Source organism: Oryzias latipes, chromosome 22, assembly GCF_053564925.1.
Source record: "Oryzias latipes strain Hd-rR chromosome 22, Olatipes_Hd-rR_3.1".
NCBI lineage: Eukaryota > Metazoa > Chordata > Actinopteri > Beloniformes > Adrianichthyidae > Oryzias > Oryzias latipes.
Window position 1 is genome coordinate 29,717,386 of NC_136258.1, and position 22,686 is coordinate 29,740,071.

The following is a 22,686-nucleotide window of genomic DNA, read 5'->3' on the forward strand; positions in this document are numbered from 1 at the left end:
GCGGGCTGTGGGCGTGCGTGGACTCGCAGGTAGGGCCGTGGCCGTCCTTCACGTTTCTGCCGAGGCATAGACGACGTTCCAGTGAGGACAAAGACGCTGCTTTATGTGGGAGCAGTCTAAATGTAGCTCTGAAGACAGCAGGGTGGGTGTAGAAGGGGGGTGGATGAAACCATGGCGACGTCCGACAGCTTAAAGCAGATCCTGAATCTGTGGCATTGTAACGACCACGGGTGCAGCAGAGACTCTGGCTTCACCTACAGCGCTGATGGGGAAACCTCCAACCGACAGCAGTCAGTCTGTCACCATGTGGAGCGCCACTGCAGTTCCTCATCGTGACAACAGTCATGACGGTTTCACAACACCTTGGCCTGCAGACTTCCCTCTTCCTTGAGGGAGGTGGAGACGAAGCTCACTTGTGTTTGAAAAGTTAAAGATCTTCTTGTCATAATTAGGTCAACCATCAACTGCATAGGACGTCTGCGTCATGTTATTCAAAGGTTCAGGAACCGAGGCGTCTTCAGGCTCGTTTAGCTCGTCCTCTGAAGGAACCACCGCCTCAGCGACGCTTTCTGTGTTTGAATCTCTGTGTGCAAACAGTGTGGGGGGGGGTCACCTTGACTGCGAAGCTGCACTTCCCGCCGCGGACCGCCTCCTCGTCGGTCTGCCACTGATGTGGCCGGCTGGACTCCGGCACATAGACGTCCTTCTTTCGGCGGAAGCTCTGCCGTAGTTTATTCATCACTGAGCTCCCTGCAACACAGCAGAGCTCATGTCAGGAAGACGGTAGACCCAGAAGTTCATTCATAAAGGAAGGAAAACCTCTGACAGACACTCGATTAAGAGCCATCCAGTTTTCCAGGAGGCTGGAAGAAGCGTCCCTCGTTATCGTGGGAGTTACGTTCCAACAATAATAACCCGGGTTAGAATTCTTAACTCTAATTCTAGATGTTTTCAGGCGGTAAAACGCCTAATTAAACACTTAATGCTCTTTCCTCAGACAGACATGAGGACTAATGTACTGTAATGCTAATATAATGTTGGCTACAGAGGCTTCATGGGCAGAAATTAACTTAAATTCCTATAAATTCTGGTTAAGTTACCGTACTTATTTTCTGTCCAACAAATAAGTTTAAAAAACCATCGATATCCTCTTAATCTAGTCCAACCTTAACAAAACCTTTTTTTTGTAGAGACGTTGTCGAGTTCTGACACTAAAGCTGCCTGATTTGATTTTGGTGACTGGATAAAGCTTCCCCAGCACGCTGAGATTTGTCCTGTGAGGAGGTTTGGTTGAGCTGGCTCAGGATAAAACTGTAAGAATCCAGGACTCGAACAGCCTTCCACTCCACGCCTTCCTCCTTGGCTTTAAGGGAGGATTAAAAGGCACAAAAAAGCAAAGACCCAATTAAAAGTTCCTGATCCAAACTGGAAGTGAAGGTTCATCCATCATGGAAAAACCTGGCCTCCGCCTCCCAGGGAAATTTGTACCCGGGGACCAAAAGTCAGCGAGCCCCCCCTGCCGTGTTGACGTTTAACACGTGAGCAGACTCTTTGACCGGCCAGTCGCACCCGCAAACTTCAAAGCAGATGAGGATCTGCTGAGATTAAAAGCCTGTAATCCAGGAGAGTCGACCGTCAACGAACAAGCAGGCGGACTGCAAACACTGGCAGCACACACGTCCCACTGAACCGCAACGGACGGTCAAGCCGGACTGCAGCGCAGCGTCCTGCACGCTGAAGAAGATGAGGTGAGGCTTCTTATCAGGCTGCACCAGGCTACAGCTCTGCAGGCCGAACAATAAAGCTTTACGCCTGACCGGGCCTCCGCACACAAACGTATCCAACCTGTCACCTGGGGGGTCGGCCGTGCGTCTCCCCGCCTGGGGTGCGGCGTACGTTACAAGTCAACCTGCTCTGACCAGAAATAAAAATGGCCTAAAACACAAAGTCCATGCAGTTCTGACAGCTCTCAGAAGGTTGAGCTGTGCTGAACGGGGCGCCGTTTTACTAGTTTAAGGGTTCACACATGACACGTTTGATTCCGCCGGCAATGAGCCTGGATACCTGGGCTTCTAACTAGAGAAGCAACTGAAGACACCATGACTTGTTCTGGAATATAGTCAGTCCAGTTCATTTGTTATAAAGGAAAAAAACTCATTTTCAGCGAATGAATCAAGATAAATGTGCCGTTTTCTTTAGGATGCTTCTTCTGTGGCACTAAAACATGAACTATTCAGTCATTAAGTGTTCATTTCAATGTATGCCATAAAATGCTGAGTTTAAAAACTGGAGTTATATTTCATTTGATACTCAGATGGTCTAGGACTGAGTCTGGAGCAGCAACATTTATTCATTTAAACATTTACTAAGCAATGGGAGGATCAGCCCCTTTACCTAAAGAAACTGTTGTTATAACGCAGTCAGCTGACCTCTGCAGTGCATGCCCATCAACTGCGCATGCGCATCAACTGTGCACATGTTGATGATGCTCCTTATCTCTGAACAAACTCCATAATGTAGGTCAGTCCATGTGTGGTCCACTGCAGAGCGGCAGCTGCAGCGCAGAGACCAGCAGGAGGAGGGAAACTCCTGCACCTCACTTTGCTGCAGGTTCAGAACATGGACACACGACTCACACCTTTACCTGAGGTGCTAGTGAAGTCCAACTATTTCCACTGTTTGCTGCTGTTGAAACATGGACAAATAAAATCATGAAGACGTCATCTCTGTTTTTACAGCATTAACATTACTATCCCACATAGTATGGTGGAGCCCGGTTCCGAGGACTCAGATCTACTGTAAACGGACGGCGTTCTCCAAAGCTGTTGTCGTTTGGAAAACGTTGAACCACAGCGTTAACCAAATTACAAACAACACTGTGCTAAAAAAAAAACGGTTTTAGTTCCAAACGACCTGGAAGGACTTTTCCAGTCCCGGATCGTTGAGGTCAATAGATAGAGAGAAGAAATTGGACTTGGAGAGAAATCCTGATGGAGCACAGATCAGTGCAGATAATGCAAGGAGGCTGAAGGTCTGCTGACCCAGACAGAAGGAGGGGGTCGGAGGTCAAAGACAGGATTTAGGTGAGTGGTTCATTGAAAGGGAGAAAACACACTCCCCTCTGGAAACTAAAGGAACAGCCAAACCAACGCCTCATGTTGGCGGTCTGACAGCGAAACCCTCTGAAGGACTGGGACGCCAGCAGCCTTCATCACACGAGCAGAGAGGATTTTAGAGCGGGTCACTGTGCTTTTGAGCCACAAAGGACGCCACGACCCAGGGGCCGGTCATTTCAGACCCTGTATGAAGCAGTGGGAGTTCATGCTGATGGTCAGAGTCTTCTCTGAGATGCTTTTGCTCATCTCTGTGAGTGTGACCTGAACTGCAGCCACAGATATCTGCTTTTCCAGCCTTATTATGTAGGTTCGCTTCCTTACACTCCCTTTCAAGTAATCTTTGATCAAATGTCCAATTATCCTAAGTTTGATACGTCTTTGTGCGAATGTATAACTGGAGATTCTATTGTTTGTGCCTTATTCTTGCTTTGATTGCTTCAAATAAACCATTTCAAATCAAAAAATCAAATCAAAATCAAAATCCCTCCTGAAATAAAGATGCCCGGAATGTTCTGTTCAAACAGTATTGATCCTCATGAAGGTGGGCGACGGTTCATCATTTGAAAATCAAACATGAGAGAAGATTCGTCTAAAAGTACAGGAGGGGGGCGACGACAAAGCCACGACTGCTGCAGAAAAGGGACTAAAGCCAGAATGCTCGGATCCATTTAAAGCAGAATGGGGGGGCTACCAGATGACCCTGGGGGGTAAACACCTTTGTGACACTAGTAGTGTTAGAACGAGTGAGGTATGTAACGAAGGAGTGGCATGTTTCAGTCACTTCCTGGTGCAGCAGCAGAGGGAGGGGTCAAGGCTTTAATCCACGGCGATAGAAAACCGGCTCGTTTCTGATGCCTTGCTTTGGTTGGTAAAGGGTTGGGGGGGTGAATGTGACCTGATGAGGGAGGACCGAGGCGGACTGTGAGAAGGTCTGGTGTTAGGAGGCGGGCTGAACCTGCTGGAGCTGTCAGAGCCCCTGTTCTGGTACGTTCTCTGGCTCCTCTCCTGCTGCACTAATGAGGACAATTACGCAAGAAGCCTTCATGCTCCACTGTTCAGAGAACTACACGTATGCACGCCACGACCACGCAGGCGAAAACACGGAAGACCAAACAGAGAGGCAGATGAACGGAGTTCCCACCGCTGGTGCTGCAGCCCTGAGAGGAGGGAGGGGGGGCTGCAGATGTAACAGCATTTGAATAATCTCTCCAGGAATGAGAAAGTGATTAATCCGTGCAGAAGGATCCTGAGGATGAATGCAGCAAGACGGAAGAAAGAAAAACAGAAAAGGAGAGTTTATGAAAAATCATCTCCTTCATCATAAACGCAGCTAATTTTTAAATCAAATTTGGCATTTAATTAGCATTTTTTCTGAAGACTTACAGTCTAGAAAGGCTATCAAAAGAGAGAGAAGGGGTCCTCAATCAGTCACACGGTTTGTCAAGCGGATCCGGAAGCGTCCGGCTCTGGTCTGCAGACCCACACAAAGAGAAGATGCTGCGATGATCCAACTTTATTCTGCAGGTTTGAGCGTTCACAGATTGGAGAAAATCTGCATGAGAGTAAAAGCCGAGGCGTCCAGGACAGCGTAACCCCGATGACACCAGAGCCGAGCGGGTCCCGAGCGTCTGACCGTCCGTTTCAGCTGAAGACAAACAACCACTTCTTCTGAAAAGCTCAAAGCTGGAGCTGCAGCGATCAATGTGCCTCATGACCGCTGACCGGTCAAGCAGCAAGGCCATATTTCAGTTCTCCTCCTGTTTGTGCTCTCAGCCTTTTGTAAACGGTTTGTTGGCAGTTTAAATAAAGTTTTGGTCTGGTTTAGTTGCCCCCCCCACAGCATGCTCACAGCAGAGGGCATTTAGTTTGAAGAACAACCGAACTGCTCGTCTACAGCAGAATCTCCAGCTGCTGAGACCCGGTCCGATTCAGAGGAGGTTGACACGAGCTGCAAGTGCACGGCCCACGTGCACACGGATCCTGGTTATGGCAGAGCACACATAGAAGGAGGCACGTTTGACAAAAACACAATAAAGATCTGGAGCAGCAGGTGGATGATGGATGCTTTAAGTTTGTTCGATAGACAAAGTTTAAAAAGGGAAGAAAAACTGACAGAAAATAGTTTATCTATTGCATTTTTACTGCTTTTGGGTTGAATTGTTTTCCTGTTTTTCTTTTTTGGTTATATTTTCAAATCCTTCAACCCTTTGGAGATATTACAGGAATTCCAGGATCCTCCAGGCCTCCATTGAAATACATGGGGAATTCTTGAAAACCTTTGCTTCTTTCAACCATTTCAACCACATACTTTACACTAGAGACACTATTCAAACTACAAATTATTCACAAGACTGTATTCAGTCATTCATCTTCTTCCGTTTGTCCCTTTCACGGGGCTGCTGGAGCCTATCCCAGCCACTTGTGGGCGAAGGCAGGGGACACCCTGGACATGTCGCCAGTCTGTCGCAGGGTCACACATGTCACACTCACACCTATGGAGTGACCAATTAACCTATGAAGCATGTTTTTTGGACGGTTCTCCGGAGTCCCTGGAGAAAACCCACGCATGCACGGGGAGAACATGCAAACTCCAAACAGAAACGTCCCCCATTGATGTTCTGTTCCAGGTCCCCCAGCCGGGACTTGAACCGGGGGCATTCTTGCTGTGAGGCAAGAGCGCTAACCACTGCGCCACCGTGCAGCCTCACAAGACTTTAAACTGATTTAAATTCTTTCAGATTCCTAACATATGTTTTAGCTTTTGAAATATAAAGCTTTAAACTTTGGGGTAATTTCATCGTTATGATGGGTTTCAATGGGAGAGGCTTCTGACATTTTCACCAAAGTTCCTTCTGTCTGGCAGCTTCTTATTTCGGCGTTCTTTCAGCTACAGACACCATTAAAACACTAAAATGCTCACAAGGCTTTGGACTACAACATATTTTAGTCCAGTGATTATGCAATGTACAGTTTTTTCACAAATGGACTTCAAACTTTGGTAACTTTTCAACAATGTCCCCGCTGTGGCGTGACGTCACACGCTGGACGGAGGAAAACAGCCTTCAACTTTTACAAACAAAGCTCCCTCACATCTAGAAAGTCAACTCCATCCCAATCAAACATCTAGAAAAACGTAGACACGTTTGTGGGCTTTTCAAAAATGGACTTTGTGTCGGGATGTTAGTTTTCCTTTTCTTTGAAATCCTCCCAGCTGCCGTAGAGTCGCTGCAGCACTAAATGATCCCGTCCACTGAACCTGGTTGGTGGCAGGAGAGTCTAGCTGTGGTGCAGACGTCACTGGTTCGATACCCGGCGCTCGCATTTTTCATTGTTGTTGTGCTGTTCTCACTTTATTTATGCTCAACTCTGATCATTGCTTAATTTATTTTCCAATTATTACCCTTTAGGTTTCATTTTCATTTAGCAGTTTCTTCTGGAAACGCAGCTCCTTCTAGTTGCCATTAAGTTTTTACAAAATGTAAACTTTACAGTAAAAACTCCTTATGTCCACAACTTTCATTGATCTTTGATTTGAAAGTATTTCAGTGAGCGGAAGAATTTAAACCATTTTTTTAAAACCAAAACAAAACATTTTCATGAATAAAGGAAATGACATGTTTGCATGATGTCCTACAAAGTTCTTGGAGAAAATATTAGACTGAGTGACAGAAGATCTAGAAGATCAGACTTTGGTCCAGAAACTCGGTCGGCCTCCGCTTCCTTCATTCATGCAACATGAAATAAACGCTCAACTAGATTCCATCAAACTCACAACTCTCAAGATCCAAGCAGCAGATGATCTAGCGTTACTCAGACACTGGTATGCAGGGTGGAGCGGGCGACCGGCTGCTCCTGGAATCATGCTAACTCTAAATGTGATATTCTGGGTCAGATGCAGCCACAGAGAATTAATTACAGTTTGACACATTGGCACTCGGGGGAAAGCTGACCTAAATGAAGTCGGTATCACGATCAGAGGTGACATGCCGTCTCTCCAATAAATGTCTTTCTCATGTTGCAGCTGCAGCTCTGTTTTCATGACCAGAGAACACATAAATGTCTTTTTTTTTGCTTAACTTTGGGCCCAGCAGCCATGGTGGAGCGTTACAGCCGAGCTGGAAGCTGCTGCATCAACAACCAGCAATGGGCTGAAGCGCCGCAGGTGCAGCGAATGATGCAGCCTGCGGAAACACGGATGCAGACGTCTGGAAAACAACCTGCTGTCTCTGCCGCTCCAGCTGCTGTGTGGACATGTGCTACCCACTCAGCCGTGTTTGGGATTCTAACCAACGGAAACACCAGACTGAAAGAAGGTCGCGGGTGCAACGACGCAGAAGAAGGAACAGAGAGCCGTTCTCGCCGTTTCTACAATAGAAGCCCTGACGACATAAACGCAATAAGTAGGCAAATAAAACACAGGAACGTCAATCTGAAAGCTTCCCTCCAAATGTTTCTGGGGCCTGAATCACACCTTGTGTTACAGTAGGATTACTGAGGGACAGGTAACTAAGAATTTAGAATTTAAATAGGGATGCAGCACGCTCTTTGGATTGTTCGTGTTAAATCGATGCAATGGAGAGCACAGAATGAAGGAATGAAACAAATGCAACAGACTGCAGGTCTGCTTTTTAAGGTGAGACGCTCAGACCATTGCAGTTCCCGCTCTGCACCAGGTCAGCCTGCTCATCCACTGATGGTGGACATCAGTGCTAAAAGGAAGAACAAGAGCCAACCGTCCAAACTGTTTTAGCCAAAGGAGAACAAAGAAAAACAGAATTATGTCAGCTTTTGTTTTAATGGCCGGTTTCATATCAACCTTTGACAGATGCAGCAGCACAACATGGCATCACTGGATGCAGACTCTGTGTCTCAAACATTGGCTTTGCATGAGCATAAAAGACCGCTCTTTTTGTCGTCTTTTTCTGGACCAGCATCTTCTTAGTGAGCTTTAAATACATCTGATTTATTAAATTATCTGATTCTTTGAGACATGTGGACTTTTGTACCTAATAACAGCAGTTTCCAGTTTTATATCAGAGTTACGTCAGATCAACACATGGAGATTCCTCCCCTAAAGGCAATACTTCCTGGCATGCACACGTTTTTAAGCGAGCACACCTTTAGTAAATCAGCAGACTGAGAGCGAGCGGTCCCCCCTCAGGTGTGTCCAAGAATCTGGGTCAGGCTGGTTTTAAGCTGAAGATGCCATCAAGTAGCATCTGTTTTGAAGATTTAAACTGTTTGCTTTTGGGCAAAAATGCATTTTGTGACAGTTTGAGAGGAAAGCCTGGCAGAAGAGATGGAATTGCTCTTCGGTTAAGTGAATAGTGCCGTAAACAGAACAGCCAGGCAGCACAGAAAGGCTGGACAGCGTCTTTGGAGAGGTTTGATGTAGTGGTTGGAGCACCAGCTCCATCCATCCTGCTTTCTTCAGACAGCAGGCAGCTTCGCCGCACACAGTAGGTCGTAAATCACGTGGCAGCCGCAGAGAGGCATCTTTACAGAGAGGCTGAGATTGTACAGAAGATAATAAAGAGAGGGTTTCCTCTTTTCTTTTTTTTACATTTGCTGAATCAAAAGAACCATCGCAGTCTAGGTTTTTAGAGAATCCTTTGTCACTACTGCCCTTAAGGGTGGATGTTGGCCGTGTAAAAACAAAAGCGCAAACCTGTACAAGTCACGCAGAACGAAATATTGAAGTCATTGACCCCTCGATGAGCCCAAAGACTGAAAATATTCATGTAAGGAGCTAGCACTATCACCTTACGAACAACAAACGTGTGGCGTAAGGGTGTGTTCAACTTCTATAATCTTTATAATTACTTCGCAATATGCCTACTACCACACGCACAACAATAGTACGTTCCATTTTCATGACGTCTCTTGTGCAACCCAAAAACCTGCAGAACCCGTACGGGTCAACCCCCCCAATAGGTTCATGTGACTACGGCCTCAGGTTGAAAGAACAAACTCCTCCATGACTTCAGGGTGAATCGCATGTGACCCTACCCTCACTGCCCCAGAGAACATGGCAGAGGCCCCCCAGACTAATCTCAGAGCCAAACATCTTTCAGCAGAAACTCTTTAGAATGTTTTGGGGAACATCACAGTCTATTCATATAAAGTGCAGCAGCAGCAGGAGCAGCAGGAGCAGCAGCAGGAGCAGCAGGAGCAGCAGCAGCAGCAGCAGCAGCAGGAGCAGCAGCAGCAGCAGGAGCAGCAGCAGCAGCAGCAGGAGCAGCAGGAGCAGCAGCAGCAGCAGCAGGAGCAGCAGCAGCAGCAGCAGCAGCAGCAGCAGCAGGAGCAGCAGGAGCAGCAGCAGGAGCAGCAGGAGCAGCAGCAGCAGCAGCAGCAGCAGGAGCAGCAGGAGCAGCAGCAGCAGCAGCAGCGAACACATTGTTCCTAAAAACATGGCCATTAACGCACAAATGCAGACAGATGATTGCAGCTTGTGGTGGCTCCACAGCAGAAACGGCTTTGTTACTGAGCTCTGCTGTTCTTGGGTAATAAGGTGCCTTCAGGGGAGATCAGGCAAGGTGGAGAAATCAGGCCAAACTGCAGAGACGGAGATTTCTCTGAGCTGAATGTTACACATTCACCGGGCCTCAGCAAAGCGCTGTTAATACATGATCTATTAGCTCTGCAGATGAACAGCTCCATGCTGGAGTAATGGTATATTTACAGATGTACAGCAGTACTACATTCATCCAAATCTGCTGTTTTTCCTCCTAAAGACTATGGACTCAAGTCCATCCAAACTTCCCCCCACAGGTGAAGTTTTATGAAGGCTTCCCCCCACAGACCAAAGGCAGACAGAATCCTCCCAATAAACTTGAAGCAAAGGTGAGTATGGATTCAGTATAGATTGTCTGGGGAGACCATCGCTGAGCTTGAACTGGACCAGACATCCCTCTCAGACGGAGCGGATGAACCCGTTCAGCTGCTTCATCCAACCCAATGAAAGCATGTCACCTCTATCAGTCTGTTACCTCCCCAATAGAAACAGAGAACAACCATAAACCTTTAAAGTTCAGGAGACTAAAATAACCCCCCCACAAACACCCAAAAGTCTCATCACTATGCCAACCCAATCCCATCTGTCTAATCACACAATTATCCCAGGATAACCACATTTCCGTAGGACTCTGCGGCAGCGTTCAAACCGGGAGACTCTGTTGGACTCCAGCCTTTTTCAGAGATTCATATGATTCGGTTTCGGTCTCCGAGGAGAAAACCAAAGAGTGGAGGAAACTAAAAAAATGCTCCCACAGCTGCTCGTTTGGTGACAAAAAGCACCAGAAACAAAAACTGCAAGTCGCTCCAACCCTCTGATTATTGTACAATCATAGGTGCACCGACTTCCTCCCTGCATCACGTTTACCATCTCAAACACAATCCAGCTTTTTGACAGTCCTTCCTCTTCATGTTTGAGCTGTGGACTGCCTTATAAACTCCCAGGAGAGCCAGAGTCCAGGTGAGCTGTCACACCTGCCCAGCAAATTGCACTGAGGAAACAGACCCTGATAGATGCACTGAATGATTTTAATTATATTTATACTTTATCACACTTCAATAGATAACAAAAAATGCTTTAAAATGTGTACGCCTTTTGTTAAGAATTATTATTGAAAAAAATAACAGGTTTTTAGCAAAAACTCTCACAACTTCAAGCTTTTTGTGTTCCAATAATAAAAAAATACCAGCAGGATCCTGAAAAATCAGAGAGAAAGCAAACACCTTCTAGATGGACCTTTAAAGTCCAGCTGCCCTGAAGACTAGAAACCTGGGACAAAACCTGAACCTGGGACAATCCTCACTACCCAGAACCCTCTTTTACTGGACCTTACCTTGTTTCTAACACCTGAAGGCAGATTTATTCTTTTTAAAAGTTAGTCAGTCTCAAAAAACCCAACTAAAGTGAACCTCTTGTTTGTTAAAGCAACAAAGGGTTTTCATTGCACCAAAATATTTTATTTTTTACCAGGAAATTCCATTGAGACTGCATCTCTTTTTCAAGGAAGACCTGGCTGTATATAATGAATGTACACACTTCTGATGTAGTAGATGATTTAAGATTTGGGTTCTGCTTTATTAAAATAAACAGTTCAAACAAAAAGATCAAAATGTATCAAAGAACTGAGGCAAAGAAAAACAAATCTTCTTTAAATCAATGCAGATAAATCGTTTTTTGGGACAATCAGAATATTATAAATGAAACTTGTTTAAAGTAAAAAGGAACAAATGTTGAATTAAAACAAATGATTATTGTCTCCAAAGACAACGAATGCTGCACAGATGCAGGAATCGCAGCAACACTGCATAACAGCAGACACACAAAGAGGACCAGGAGAGAGCGGGAAAATGACAGAAACCCTCGTCAGGCAGCCAGACGCCTGTCTGAGTCCGTGTTTGTCCAGCAGCACGAGCAGAGAGGATCGAGTGGAACAGGAACTTCCTGCTGAGCCAAAGGACACGCAATTCCTGCACAACCTGTCTCCCCGGGCAGAGACATGCCTCAGCTGTTCTTCCTCCCTCCACCAGCCCCGCCTGCAGGTGGAGGGGCTGAACCTACAACATGTTTACATGTAACCAACTGGGCGTAGGATTAAAGGCTGCGCTGGTTTGTCTGGCGTGATGAAAGTGGGGTTGGACTGAGGTCAGAAGGATCTCCACACACAGCAGTCGTGTTCTCGCTCAGCAGCTTCAGACGCTCACAAGTTGACAAAATGTTGAATAGATAATTATGTAATAGATTAAGGTACATTGTGTGGCAGACTATGAACTCCAGCAATGTCAAAAAGAATCAGATTAGATTATGACAAGGTTCACTGGAAAATGCTGCGCTGGTGTGAAGTCTGGGGGTGGACGTAAACGTGAGCAGCAGTTTTTTCTGGGCTTTGATCAAACATTAAACCAATATTCAGTACATATTGTTTCTGAGGGAAAACAGACCACAGATTTTACAATCAAAGATAGGATTTGGACAAATGTACTGATGTACTTAAGTAAAGAGGGATTATGAGGGCGGTGAGATAGTTTTGGTAATGTTGATTGCTGACTGCAGAGCAGCACTTATAATTCTGATTCAGTTCTGCTAATCGCAGGTTTTCACGTGAAAACGTGCGAGGAAACATCTTCCAGAAGTTGACGAGCAATCCAGAGTTGCCATGCCAACCTCATTAATCAGAGTGCGTTTACTGACATGTAATTGACACTAAAACAAGCTGTGCCGAGGTCACATGGCTGCAGGGCGGGATGCAGCTCAAAGAGGAGTTTTCCTACAACAAATGATTTCACGAGACACAAGCTGAACCCAAATTTCAGCCGTCATGATCTCAGAGTCAGAGGAGGAGCATCTTAGGCCTGAGGTCTGTTATGAGGAAATCTGAAGAACTAAAGACGACAGACATACAGGAAAACAGATGAACATGTGGGAATGGACTGCAGAACATCAGAGGATGACAAGGGACCAGAGCTCCACCACCAGCTGATCACCTCTGATCATCTGCAGCCCAGGCACTAATTACTGCCAGATAATCCGCAGTCCTCCCATGACGAGCTGCAGGCCTGCAGCCACAACAGGTCAACGACCAGCAGGCGGAGACCTGGTCTGCACGGCTCACGCGCCCAGAAGCCGATGGAGGCTCATTTCTAATACTGTATTAAGGCGGACCGCTCCTCCGTGGACCACACTGTGCTGCAGCATCCATTTCTCACACACTCCGTCTGTTCGCTCTGACTCATACGTCACATTTGCACCAACATGCTGCTCTGACACCTGTAAGTCTGTAGTAAACAAAGCGCTGCTGTCAGTGATGCACGACAAACGCGTCCTGCACAGCCTCTCCTTACCTGCATCCCCTGTGAGGGGCTCAAGCTGACATCTGACCGGAACAACAGCCACCTTCTCCCCACAAACATTTGGGAATGCATGAAGTGATTCATAAACCCTCTTTTCTTGAGGCAGAACATGATCTTCAGCTCATTAATAATTGACCATCTTCCACTGGGGGAACGTTCAATTATCGATTGGGTAAAGCCTCAGAGTAAGCCGCTGTGCAGCTTCTCCTCCACCGTAAACAACATAAAGGCCAAAAGAAGGACTCCTCTGATCACAATCAGCAGTTCTGCTCTGCAACATTACAAATGGATCATTACAATTACAGTTGAATGAGGTTCAAGCAGTTATTATATGGAGGATTCTCTCAGTACTGTTATATAATGAGCATAGCGCTGAAAGAAGATCCAAATGGACCCAGAAACCAGAGAAACCAATCACAGTCACAACAACTTCACTGACAAACAGAAAACAATCGCTCAATTAAAAACTCTGTATAGCATCTCAGCTGAACAGAAAAGATGAAATGACCGTAAATAAAAACGAAGCAGAGGAACTGCTCCCAGAAGCCGATTGATGATCTCAAACAGCAGCAAAAACTTCAACCTGAAGCTCTACTAAGTAAAAACTAGGGCTGGTTATTAATGCAGAAACACATCATTTAAATTCAAATGTATTTGATTTAAATGAATTTAAACTACGTATATTTGATTAAACCAACCAGGTGCAGATTTCTCTTTTCATGTTCTTCATTCATGGAAGGAAAACAAGTTTGAAAAAACTTCAAAAGATAAGTTAACTGTTAAAAAATAATATATGACATGCAGTAGTTTTACCCAAAATCCTCACCAGGGTCAACAAATCATTATGTACATATTCCAGAAGAACGCAGACGGACATTTTCATTTGCAGAATCTGAAGAGTTAAATTTTTTAAAATGCTTTTTAATCCACACAAAGATGCTCACTGAAAAATATATACCATAATGTGTTTTTAACGAGCCTGTATTTAATCTTAGATAACAATGTTCATTTAGAGCACGCCAGCTTTATCCAGTGGAGCGGTGAAACCACATAAAACCACAGAGGTGGTTACCATGAAACCGGCGCCATGGCTACAAAGATCCAGATCCAGCGACTGTGGGCGGAGCCTGAAAAACTGAAGGAGAAGTGAGGGCCGGATTCACTGACACTACTGACACACGTGTGCATGTCAGCATGTGGTGAACATAATAACTACTTTCAGGTCTGCAAACACAGGAATCCATGTCAAAGTGCTTCTAAGAGTAAATTCTACAAAAGCAGATTAAAGCTTTGCATTAATGCAAAGAAGCACATGAATGCACAAAAGCTGTGCACTGAGTGGCCGTGTCGCTGAGCTCGGCCCCATCGTCTGCATGTTGTGTAGGAAGACTTTTCCCTGTGAGGTGAAAAGCTCTTCAGCGGGAAGGCTGGACGTGTCACACTGTGAGTAACGTAGAAGAACGGTTATGAAACTCTGACACTTCTGCTTCTGTCTAAAGAAATTACTCTTTTGGATTTTTTTTAAGGTCGAAATAAATTTGATTAAGTCCCAACTTGTAAAAAGAAAAAACAACAATCTTTTTGAAATAAAGATCAGCAAGTTAAAGGTATCAAGTCTCTGCAGACAGATGATGATTACGTCTGCCAGGCAGAAATTTAAAAATGTCCCTCAACAAACGTCCTGAAATCCTAAAAACATTCAGGAACAAAACCTGAGAAGCAGCAAGCCCCCCCCCCCCCCCCCCCCCCCCCCCCCCCAGCCCCATCCCACTGCAACACTGAAGCTTGGAGAATTACAGGCCCTTTGGACTTCATGACAAACACATGTATGGTATAAAACTGGATTTCCTCAAACATGCAGAAACTTTTAACTTTTAAACAGAAAGTCATAAACAGACTAATTTATTTTCTTTCTGCTCACAAATGCTAACTTTAGGACTGTATTTTTCTGAGTGATGTGTGTAAATTAAAGACACTAAAACAAACTCCTTCCTGCAGCATCTTCACTAAATAAATCCTACTTTACCTAAATAAAGTTTAAGCAGAATGGCCCAAGGTCACTCCCAATTAAAGCAGAGATCAGAAGGCTGAATAAAGCATGAGCTGTTCAGGTATCATGTTATACGGGGGGCCCGAGAGACACAAAAGGAGCCCCTGAGCCTCACGTCGAATCCAGGGAGGAGCAACACCAGCACAGACCTGAAAAGCGGCTCCCACGTTCAGAGAGGCTCCCTGGTCCGCCCAGCCCTGATCCCCAGAAGACTCCACCAGGAAAAGATGAGGAGATAAATGTCTCTGGGACCAGTTGAAAGCTAAAGACGTGAAACACGGCTCTGCTTTGCTCTGTGTCTATAAACTGCCATGAACTTGTCAGATTTAGGATTAATTCTCTGCACAAACCGAAAGGATGAGCGACAAAACATGTAAGAACCTGCAGGAAGGAGGTGACGGAGCACTTCCTTTAATGCACACCAATGGAGTCAATAACATGACTGCATCAAAACCTTCATATGACCTGAACAGTCACACCAACACTGTCTCAGAAAAAAGAGGGCATCACCACGGCGCCTAGTTAGCGTAGTAAAAACATGCGACCCGGTTTGGGTCCATGTAATTTCCTCAAAGTGATCCGGAGGTTCTGAATGACTCAACTTGTTCTAATGTAAGGTTTGCTGCCATGTGCAGAACTCTGCTGGTTTGGTCGGTAAAAGCCGGGACGTGTCTGTCACTGAAGACACGAGCTCGGCCCAAGTCTTCCACAGAAACTATTTTAGGTATCTTGTGTGGAAACGGGGTCAGCTGCACATCTGAGAACTTGGCTTTTAAACTCATCCTCTGACTGAATCCTCTCACAGTGGCTCTGCTGGATCTGCTCCCAGGCAGAGAAGAATGTGGAGCAGAGTCAAGACCCAACATGCACGGCGTCAGTAAACAGGGCATCGGTGGGAATCAGATCAATTCACACTCACAAGGCCTCCATTTGTTTCAACTACTCTTTTTTAATACTTTCAGTAAAAATCCAGTTTGGCCTGAAGACAGTTCTAATATTAAATGAGCAACCTTTATTTATTCATCTTCTACCGTTTTGTCCCTTTCGGGGTCACGGGGCTGCTGGAGCCTGTCCCGCCCACTTGTGGACATCCTGGACAGGTCACCAGTCAGGTTAATGTCTGGGATGACATCAGTTCTTGGAGACCCGTTCACCTTTTTTCTCTACCCTTCTGTGGATAAACCGGGAATCACTTCAATTCATTCAGAATAACAAGAGCTGGTTACAGTACAATCCAATAAAATTAATTATCAATTAATTTTTGTAACAAAAACCAAAATAATCTGGGTGCTAAAAGTAGCGAACAATAAATTGCAAATTTATCTCATCTTGCAAAAGACGGCAAAAATTGTATCAAATGGTGACCTTAAATGTGCTAAAAAAAATCTAATGGCAGCTTGGAATATTTAACCAATTTAACCGGGGTGGCCGTGGTGCAGCGGTAGGGCGGTTGACCCATGATCGTAGGATTGCAGGTTCAATTCCCGCCTTGCACGCCAAGTGTCCTTGGGCAAGACACTGAACCCCACCTTGCCTCTGGTGGGAGGTTGGCGCCAGTGTTCGGCAGCGGAGCCGCCATCAGTGTGTGAATGTGTGTGTGATTGTGTGTGTGCATGGGTGAATGGGACTGTGACTGTAAAGCGCTTTGGGCCTTCGTAAGAAGGTAGAAAGCGCTTTACAAGTATTCGCCATTTAACCAATCAAATAAATCCCTTTATGCATTTGACCAATCAGATGGACGCTTTTTCGTTAGATGTTCACCTCATATGTAGACGAGGGTCATTTAAGGTATAATTTTTGAACTGTTGCAGTGAAATGGAAGTGATGTTTTTGGTTGTTTGGCTATTTTTTCATGTATCGCAAGTTATATCGTCATCACAATATTGATCCCTTACATCGCATATCGCGAGGGGAAAAAAAAGTAATCGCGGAAAAGTTCAACACCACGTTCGGCCATTTCAATGGAAATGTTTACAAAAACCGCCCGGTTGTGATAAGAGCCCTGGAGTCTGGCCTGCATAGAGCTGTCACCCCAAATATGAATCAATCGGTGACCTCACTTCCTTCCACTGACTGGTCTCAGCAGCATCGTCCGCCATGGTTGATGTTTATGTTCCCGTTCCCGCCTACTTCAATGCAGAATGATGACGTTTGTAGCGTATCGATGACGTACGGGTCGGATTCATGTGGCCTGGCCGGTCAGACAGAGGTCGCATTTCAAAAGATCGGATACGTATCAGATTCAGAACCACATACCCAAGTGGCCTGGGTCACATTTGAATAGATCGGATCTGTGTCGTTCAGACTGTCATGAAAAGATCAGATACAGGTCGCATAGGGGCAAAAAAATCAGAATTGGGTCGTTTCAGCCTGCGGTGTGAACGTAGCCAAAGAGGTTCATGGATGTATTTGTCTGCAGGTGGATGAATCAGAAGGGGGCGGAGCTGGGAGACTTTGGCCCCGCCTACCACAGCTGCTGCTGTGGTAGGCTGCAAACAGCAGATAAAAACCTGCTGTTTGAAAAAAAACAGCAGGTTTTTATCTGCTCCTGATCCATGACGATTTGAATAAAGAAATATTCAGAAATCCAATCTTGTAATCTTAACTTCTTCTATACATGTCCTCCATCACAAGAAAAATTGGACAAAAATGACCCCCCCATGCAAAGGTGATAAGGGGTTTTGGAACCCATGAACCGCAACTTGAAGCATGTGTAGAGAAAAGGTTGTGGAGAAGAGATCAAAGAGCTTCACCTCCACCTCTGGCGCTAACTCAGAGGATGCTGGAGAAACGGGGACAGTCCATCCCTCTGGCCCCACCATCCCTCATCCCATTTGTCTCTGTGCCTACATGAGAACATCATGTCTCCCACTAAACCGCACCCCACAGAGGAGGACTGGGCCTTCTGGGCTTCTCCTCCTGCTGCTGACATATTCACAGGGGGGGCGCTTCAGTGAGAAACTGCCAATGCCCCTCCCCTAATTCTTGGGGATGACCATGGGTTACTTTAACAACCTTGTGGAAAGAGAAGCCCCGCCCCCATTTTTCAGCCTATTAGAAACACTGGAGCTGAATTGATTCCGAATGTGAACCTGCCTCTTCAGAGGACCTCCTCACTGTGACCTTGTGTTTTTAAATAAAGCTTTGACATTTTGAAATGCAGCAGATTTCACTCTGATGAGATTCACTCAGGCCAGCGACTCGGCATTAATGCTTGTAAATGTTTAGTAATGATGTGCCTCCTGTTGTTGTAGGGTCATTTTATCAGACAAAGAAAACAACAACTCATTCAATTTCCTTCATGCTCATTATGAGCAGCAGGATGTGAGCTTAGAAAATGTGGATCATTTTGGTCTCTCAGTTATCATCATCATCTGCAATAAAATGTCTTCTGTTTTACAACACACAGCAGCACTTTCTGTCTGCATCTGTCATTTCTTCTAAAGACCAGTTCAAACCCAAACATACACCTAAAATAGGGCAGCTCCAAGCACCCGAAGAAACAAACCCTTTACAAACGAAGCCTTTTACATTTGGAAATCCAAATAACTACAGTACTTTTGAATTTCTAAGGAGATCCTGTCCTGCAAAAATCAATTTACCGTCCAAAGTATTCCATTAGAGGAAATTCGGATTTGTTACAATTCTATTTGATATTTTTCATCAATTTATTTAATCTAAAGTCAGACAACAAATAAAAAGTTTAAGAAAAAAGAGTTGAGTCATCCGAACCAAACGTCCCAGCTGAACTTTAAGACATCAGCTGGATGAATGAGATCCTTCATGGCATTTTACAAAATCCTATTTATGGAGAAACATATAAAACTGACATTTTCTTACTAATCAAGAAGCAATAAAAAAATAAGTAGGCAAATTTCTGAATTTTGCTAAACAAATAAGGGAACTTTATGGCTGTTCTAGCAGTTTAAAAGTGTGAAAATGAAGTGTATTAAAATTATTATTTCGTGAAAAGCAAGATTTAAACACCAGATGCTAAGTAAATTAATAAATGATCATATAATAAAAGCATGAACTTCGGCACGTGACAGACTGTGCCATAAATAAGCAGCATGATGCGGTCAAATATTAGAACTGTAAACTCTAGACTTTACCTTCTTCCCGGTAACGTTAACAATTCTCCTTAACTTTCCCCTTAAATCCCAAACAAAGCAGCAGTGTTTCCGCATACCCCCCCCCCCCCCCCCGATCACTGTTTACCGTGACCCCCCCGTCACATAAACAAAGTTGTGACCTCGCGGGACGACGACAGACTCCCGCTTCCCAATGTCCGTCATGAGGCTCGCGCCGTCAATCACGCGCCTCTTTTCCTGTGGAAAGTAATCTGAGTACCGATGTGGATGCAGTGGGGGGGGGGGGGGGTACTCCCGGCAGCCGGACGGTCTCACGGAGATACCATTACCTCATCTCGGGCCCCATTATCACACCTGGAAAAAAAAGCTGCGCGTTCGGACGATGAGTCACGGCTCGTTCTCGGAGAGCGCGAGCTCGGAGCTCGCGGAGGCTTCGACGTGAGCCGTGACACAGCCAACATCCGAACTTCTTCGCACTTCCACACCCGCGTGCGCACTTGTGACAGTGATATTACACGAGTGGGCCGTGTGTAACAACGTGTCGTGACAGTTCGCGTGCGCTCTGACCTCACCCGTTTACCTCTGAAAGTTAAACCAGGTACCTGGAAGTTAACCAGGTGATCAGAGGACGAGGAAAAACGTCGAAAGGGCTCCGTTTTCTTCGGTTCTTCCCGGTAACAGATTAGACCGGAGACGGTTTGAACACTCCTGCTCGCTCACCGCGTCATTAGAGAGATTACAGACCGAGCTAAGAGCCACAGAACCGGGCTAACACCACTGCATCAGCCGGGCTAGTGCTACTTTAGCCCCTTTTGCTAACCCTTCTTTCCCGCTCACCTGTGATCACCTCCGTGATCCAGACGTGGCCCCGTTAAAGCCCCGACTGTGACCGTCGAGCCGTCCCGTTCCGGATAATTCAAATTCCACAATAACCGTCACCGAGACCCTCCGGGCCAACCGCCGCCGCTGAATGGCTGCAGCGCGAGGATTCAACCAAACCTCGCCCTTGGCAACGGACCGCCTCCGCGCGCGCTCATAGGCCGGCGCGTGCGGGTCCACGGTGATCGATGGCCACTGGGCCAAATTCTGAGGGGTTGCCGACAAATAAGAAATTTAGCACAAAGACAAAAAAAAGATAAGGATGATTTTAGAGTAAATAAATTATTTTTAAAACATTTTAACTTTTAATTTAAAAAAGGAAGGAACAATTTTAATCTGTGCAATAAATTAATACTTTTTAGTAAGCTGTTTAGCAAAATCAAAATAAAAAATGTAAAAAGTACAAAAGAACGTTAAAACATTTAAATTCATTTATTTTATCTAATTAAATTAAAGAAAACATAAAAAGCTAAAGACGATTTAATGTTTTTCTCATTTTAATTAGCAAATTTTTTGTTTCTTTTGTATTTATTTTCTTCTATAAATTAATTACTTTTCTCGTTTGTCTCTGATTGATTATCATGTCTATTTTTTGTGAAAACAATGCAAAATATAACCATTAAAAATAAACATTTATGGGTTTTCAGGTTTAACAAAACACTATAAAGGCACCACTCTTGATTCTGCCAGTTTGATCAATGAACGGGAAAATGCACAATGTGTCATCCTGTTTCACCCTCTCTGACCAAATAAAGGTAATCATTTGCTTTGCATAAACTATGAAAGCACAGCTATTTGACACATGTTCCACTCTGCCGTTATTTCAGCGTCTGACTGATTCGATGATTTATTTCTTTGAGCAGAACTTCCCACAGTTCCTGCACAGCTCGTGTCTGAACCATCATCATGTTGATCATTTGACCATCTTCAGCCGCCCCACGCAGGCCTACGCCCCTCTACCCCCATAGCGACACACTGGCCTCTTTAGCTGGCCAGAAGTTTATCAGCATTCCTGACATAGCTCCAATGGGTACAAAGCTGCAGAGCAGCATATTTTCTCCTATCAGAAGGCAAACACACAGAGCTTCAGCCGGCAAAGCCGGTTATGATGATGGTTTCTCTTCTGTCTTGTGTCTCTGACTGCTGACCTCTAACACTGTCTCTACGCCTTTGAAAGCCAACCCTCTTAATCATCTCTTCTATCTTTTTATGCACATAACAGGCCTGGCAGGTCCTGGGGCTGCATTCCTGGTGAAATGTTGAAGTATTTTGCCCCCCTGTGGTCAACATGAGCAACATCAGCAACAAGCTCCTGAGCATTCGCAGGGAGAGGAGCTTCATTTTTCAAATATAAGTTTTGCTCAAATAAATACTGTCTGGCTTAAAATATGACCCCCCACAGGAAGTATTTGTGGCTGTTGTTGGATTAAAACCCATATTTTTGTTCAGTAATAAAGCTTTAATGTCCACATTTTCACTGAGAAAAGGGATCCTTTCCCTGAATGGAAGTAAAAATGCTGTTCACCTTTCAGCAGATCCCTTCAGGGTCGCCACAGAGAATCAGCTTTTACTGATTCATTATCAGTAATAGCAAACAGCAATTATAATGTTGTTGTTTACTGGGAAAAAAGCTGCCAGCAGCTTCGGCCGCGTGACCTCACCATGAGGTCACCTGAGCCGCAGCTCAGGATTCACCTTTAGTGAAGCAGCGTTTGAGTTTAACAGTTTCATATTTCGCTTCTTGCTCCAGAAACAACCCCAACAAAAATGTACAGTGAAAGAGTCTGGAGCTCAAGGCTGGTACCTCCCACCTCCTGCTCTGGAGTATTAACCCCCAGGATGCCCCCCCCCCCCCCCAAGACAGAGGAGACATGGGACCAAAGGGAGGAACTGACCGCCTTAAAGCTGAGGTTTAAAACTGTAGATGGAACTTTACTTCCTTCTTGGAAGGCACTTTACAGTCCCCTTCACTCGGTGCACACACACATTCACACACTGATGGAGACTCCGCTGCCTCATGTGGGCTTCAGTGCCTTGCCCAAGGACACAACAAGCAAGCGGACAGTTCATGGCTGACAGTAGTTAGAAAAATGTAAAAAATAGCATCGGCCTGTTTTGTGTGTCATTTTTAGTCACTCAGAGGATAAAGAGGAAGAAGAAGCACCTGAGGAGTTTGAGCTTTTCTGCACCGTAAGGCTTAAACACAGAAGATGCAACGAGGCTGAAGGCACGTCTGCCTGATCTTCTGCTGGTCCCACGAAGAAACGTCCAGGGAAAAGTGGAGAAAAAGAAATACATAAAATCTCTAACCCCTCAATATAAATGTGTCTTCAAAGTCCAACTCCGATCATCTTTTGGTTTCTGGTCTTTTAATGCTGATGATGTTTTTAGACTAAATCTAAAAACCTGTGTTGTTTTTTTAGGACATAGTTTCTGCAGAGCGCCAGGAGTTCATCAGAAATTCAGCTCTGAGTTGTGTGGAGCAACCACGCTCCCTCCTCCCCCTCTCTGTTGTAGAGAACTCTGTTTACTTGCTCTCCCTCTAGCTTACAGCCCCCCATCCATCCAAGTTAGCATTGGCGGTGCAATAGAAATGGCAGCAATATCAGTTTTATCCATCCGTCCGGTTCTGATCCAGATTCCAGCTCAGACCAGGAAAACAAAGTTGTTCATGATCTATTTGTCTGCA

The 22,686-nt window shown here is 45.2% G+C and overlaps 1 protein-coding gene across 6 annotated transcripts in view; it reads right to left on the reverse strand.

Moving 5' to 3' along the window:
• Window positions 1-20,230, reverse strand: part of numb (NUMB endocytic adaptor protein) — a 30,085-nt gene extending 9,855 nt beyond the window's left edge. For 2 of the 6 annotated variants that reach the window (XM_023951656.2, XM_023951652.2), the window contains exons 1-2: window positions 19,956-20,230; window positions 614-750 (exon numbers count right to left, since the gene is read on the reverse strand). In XM_023951656.2, coding sequence (XP_023807424.1) covers window positions 614-739 — 126 coding nt within the window. In that variant the 5' untranslated portion in view covers window positions 740-750; window positions 19,956-20,230. Of the gene's footprint in view, window positions 1-613; window positions 751-2,644; window positions 2,686-19,447; window positions 19,473-19,955 lie in introns of those variants that run through there. The other 4 variants (XM_023951654.2, XM_023951648.2, XM_023951649.2 and 1 more) reach the window with 3 other exon arrangements.
• Window positions 20,231-22,686: the final 2,456 nt, after the last annotated feature.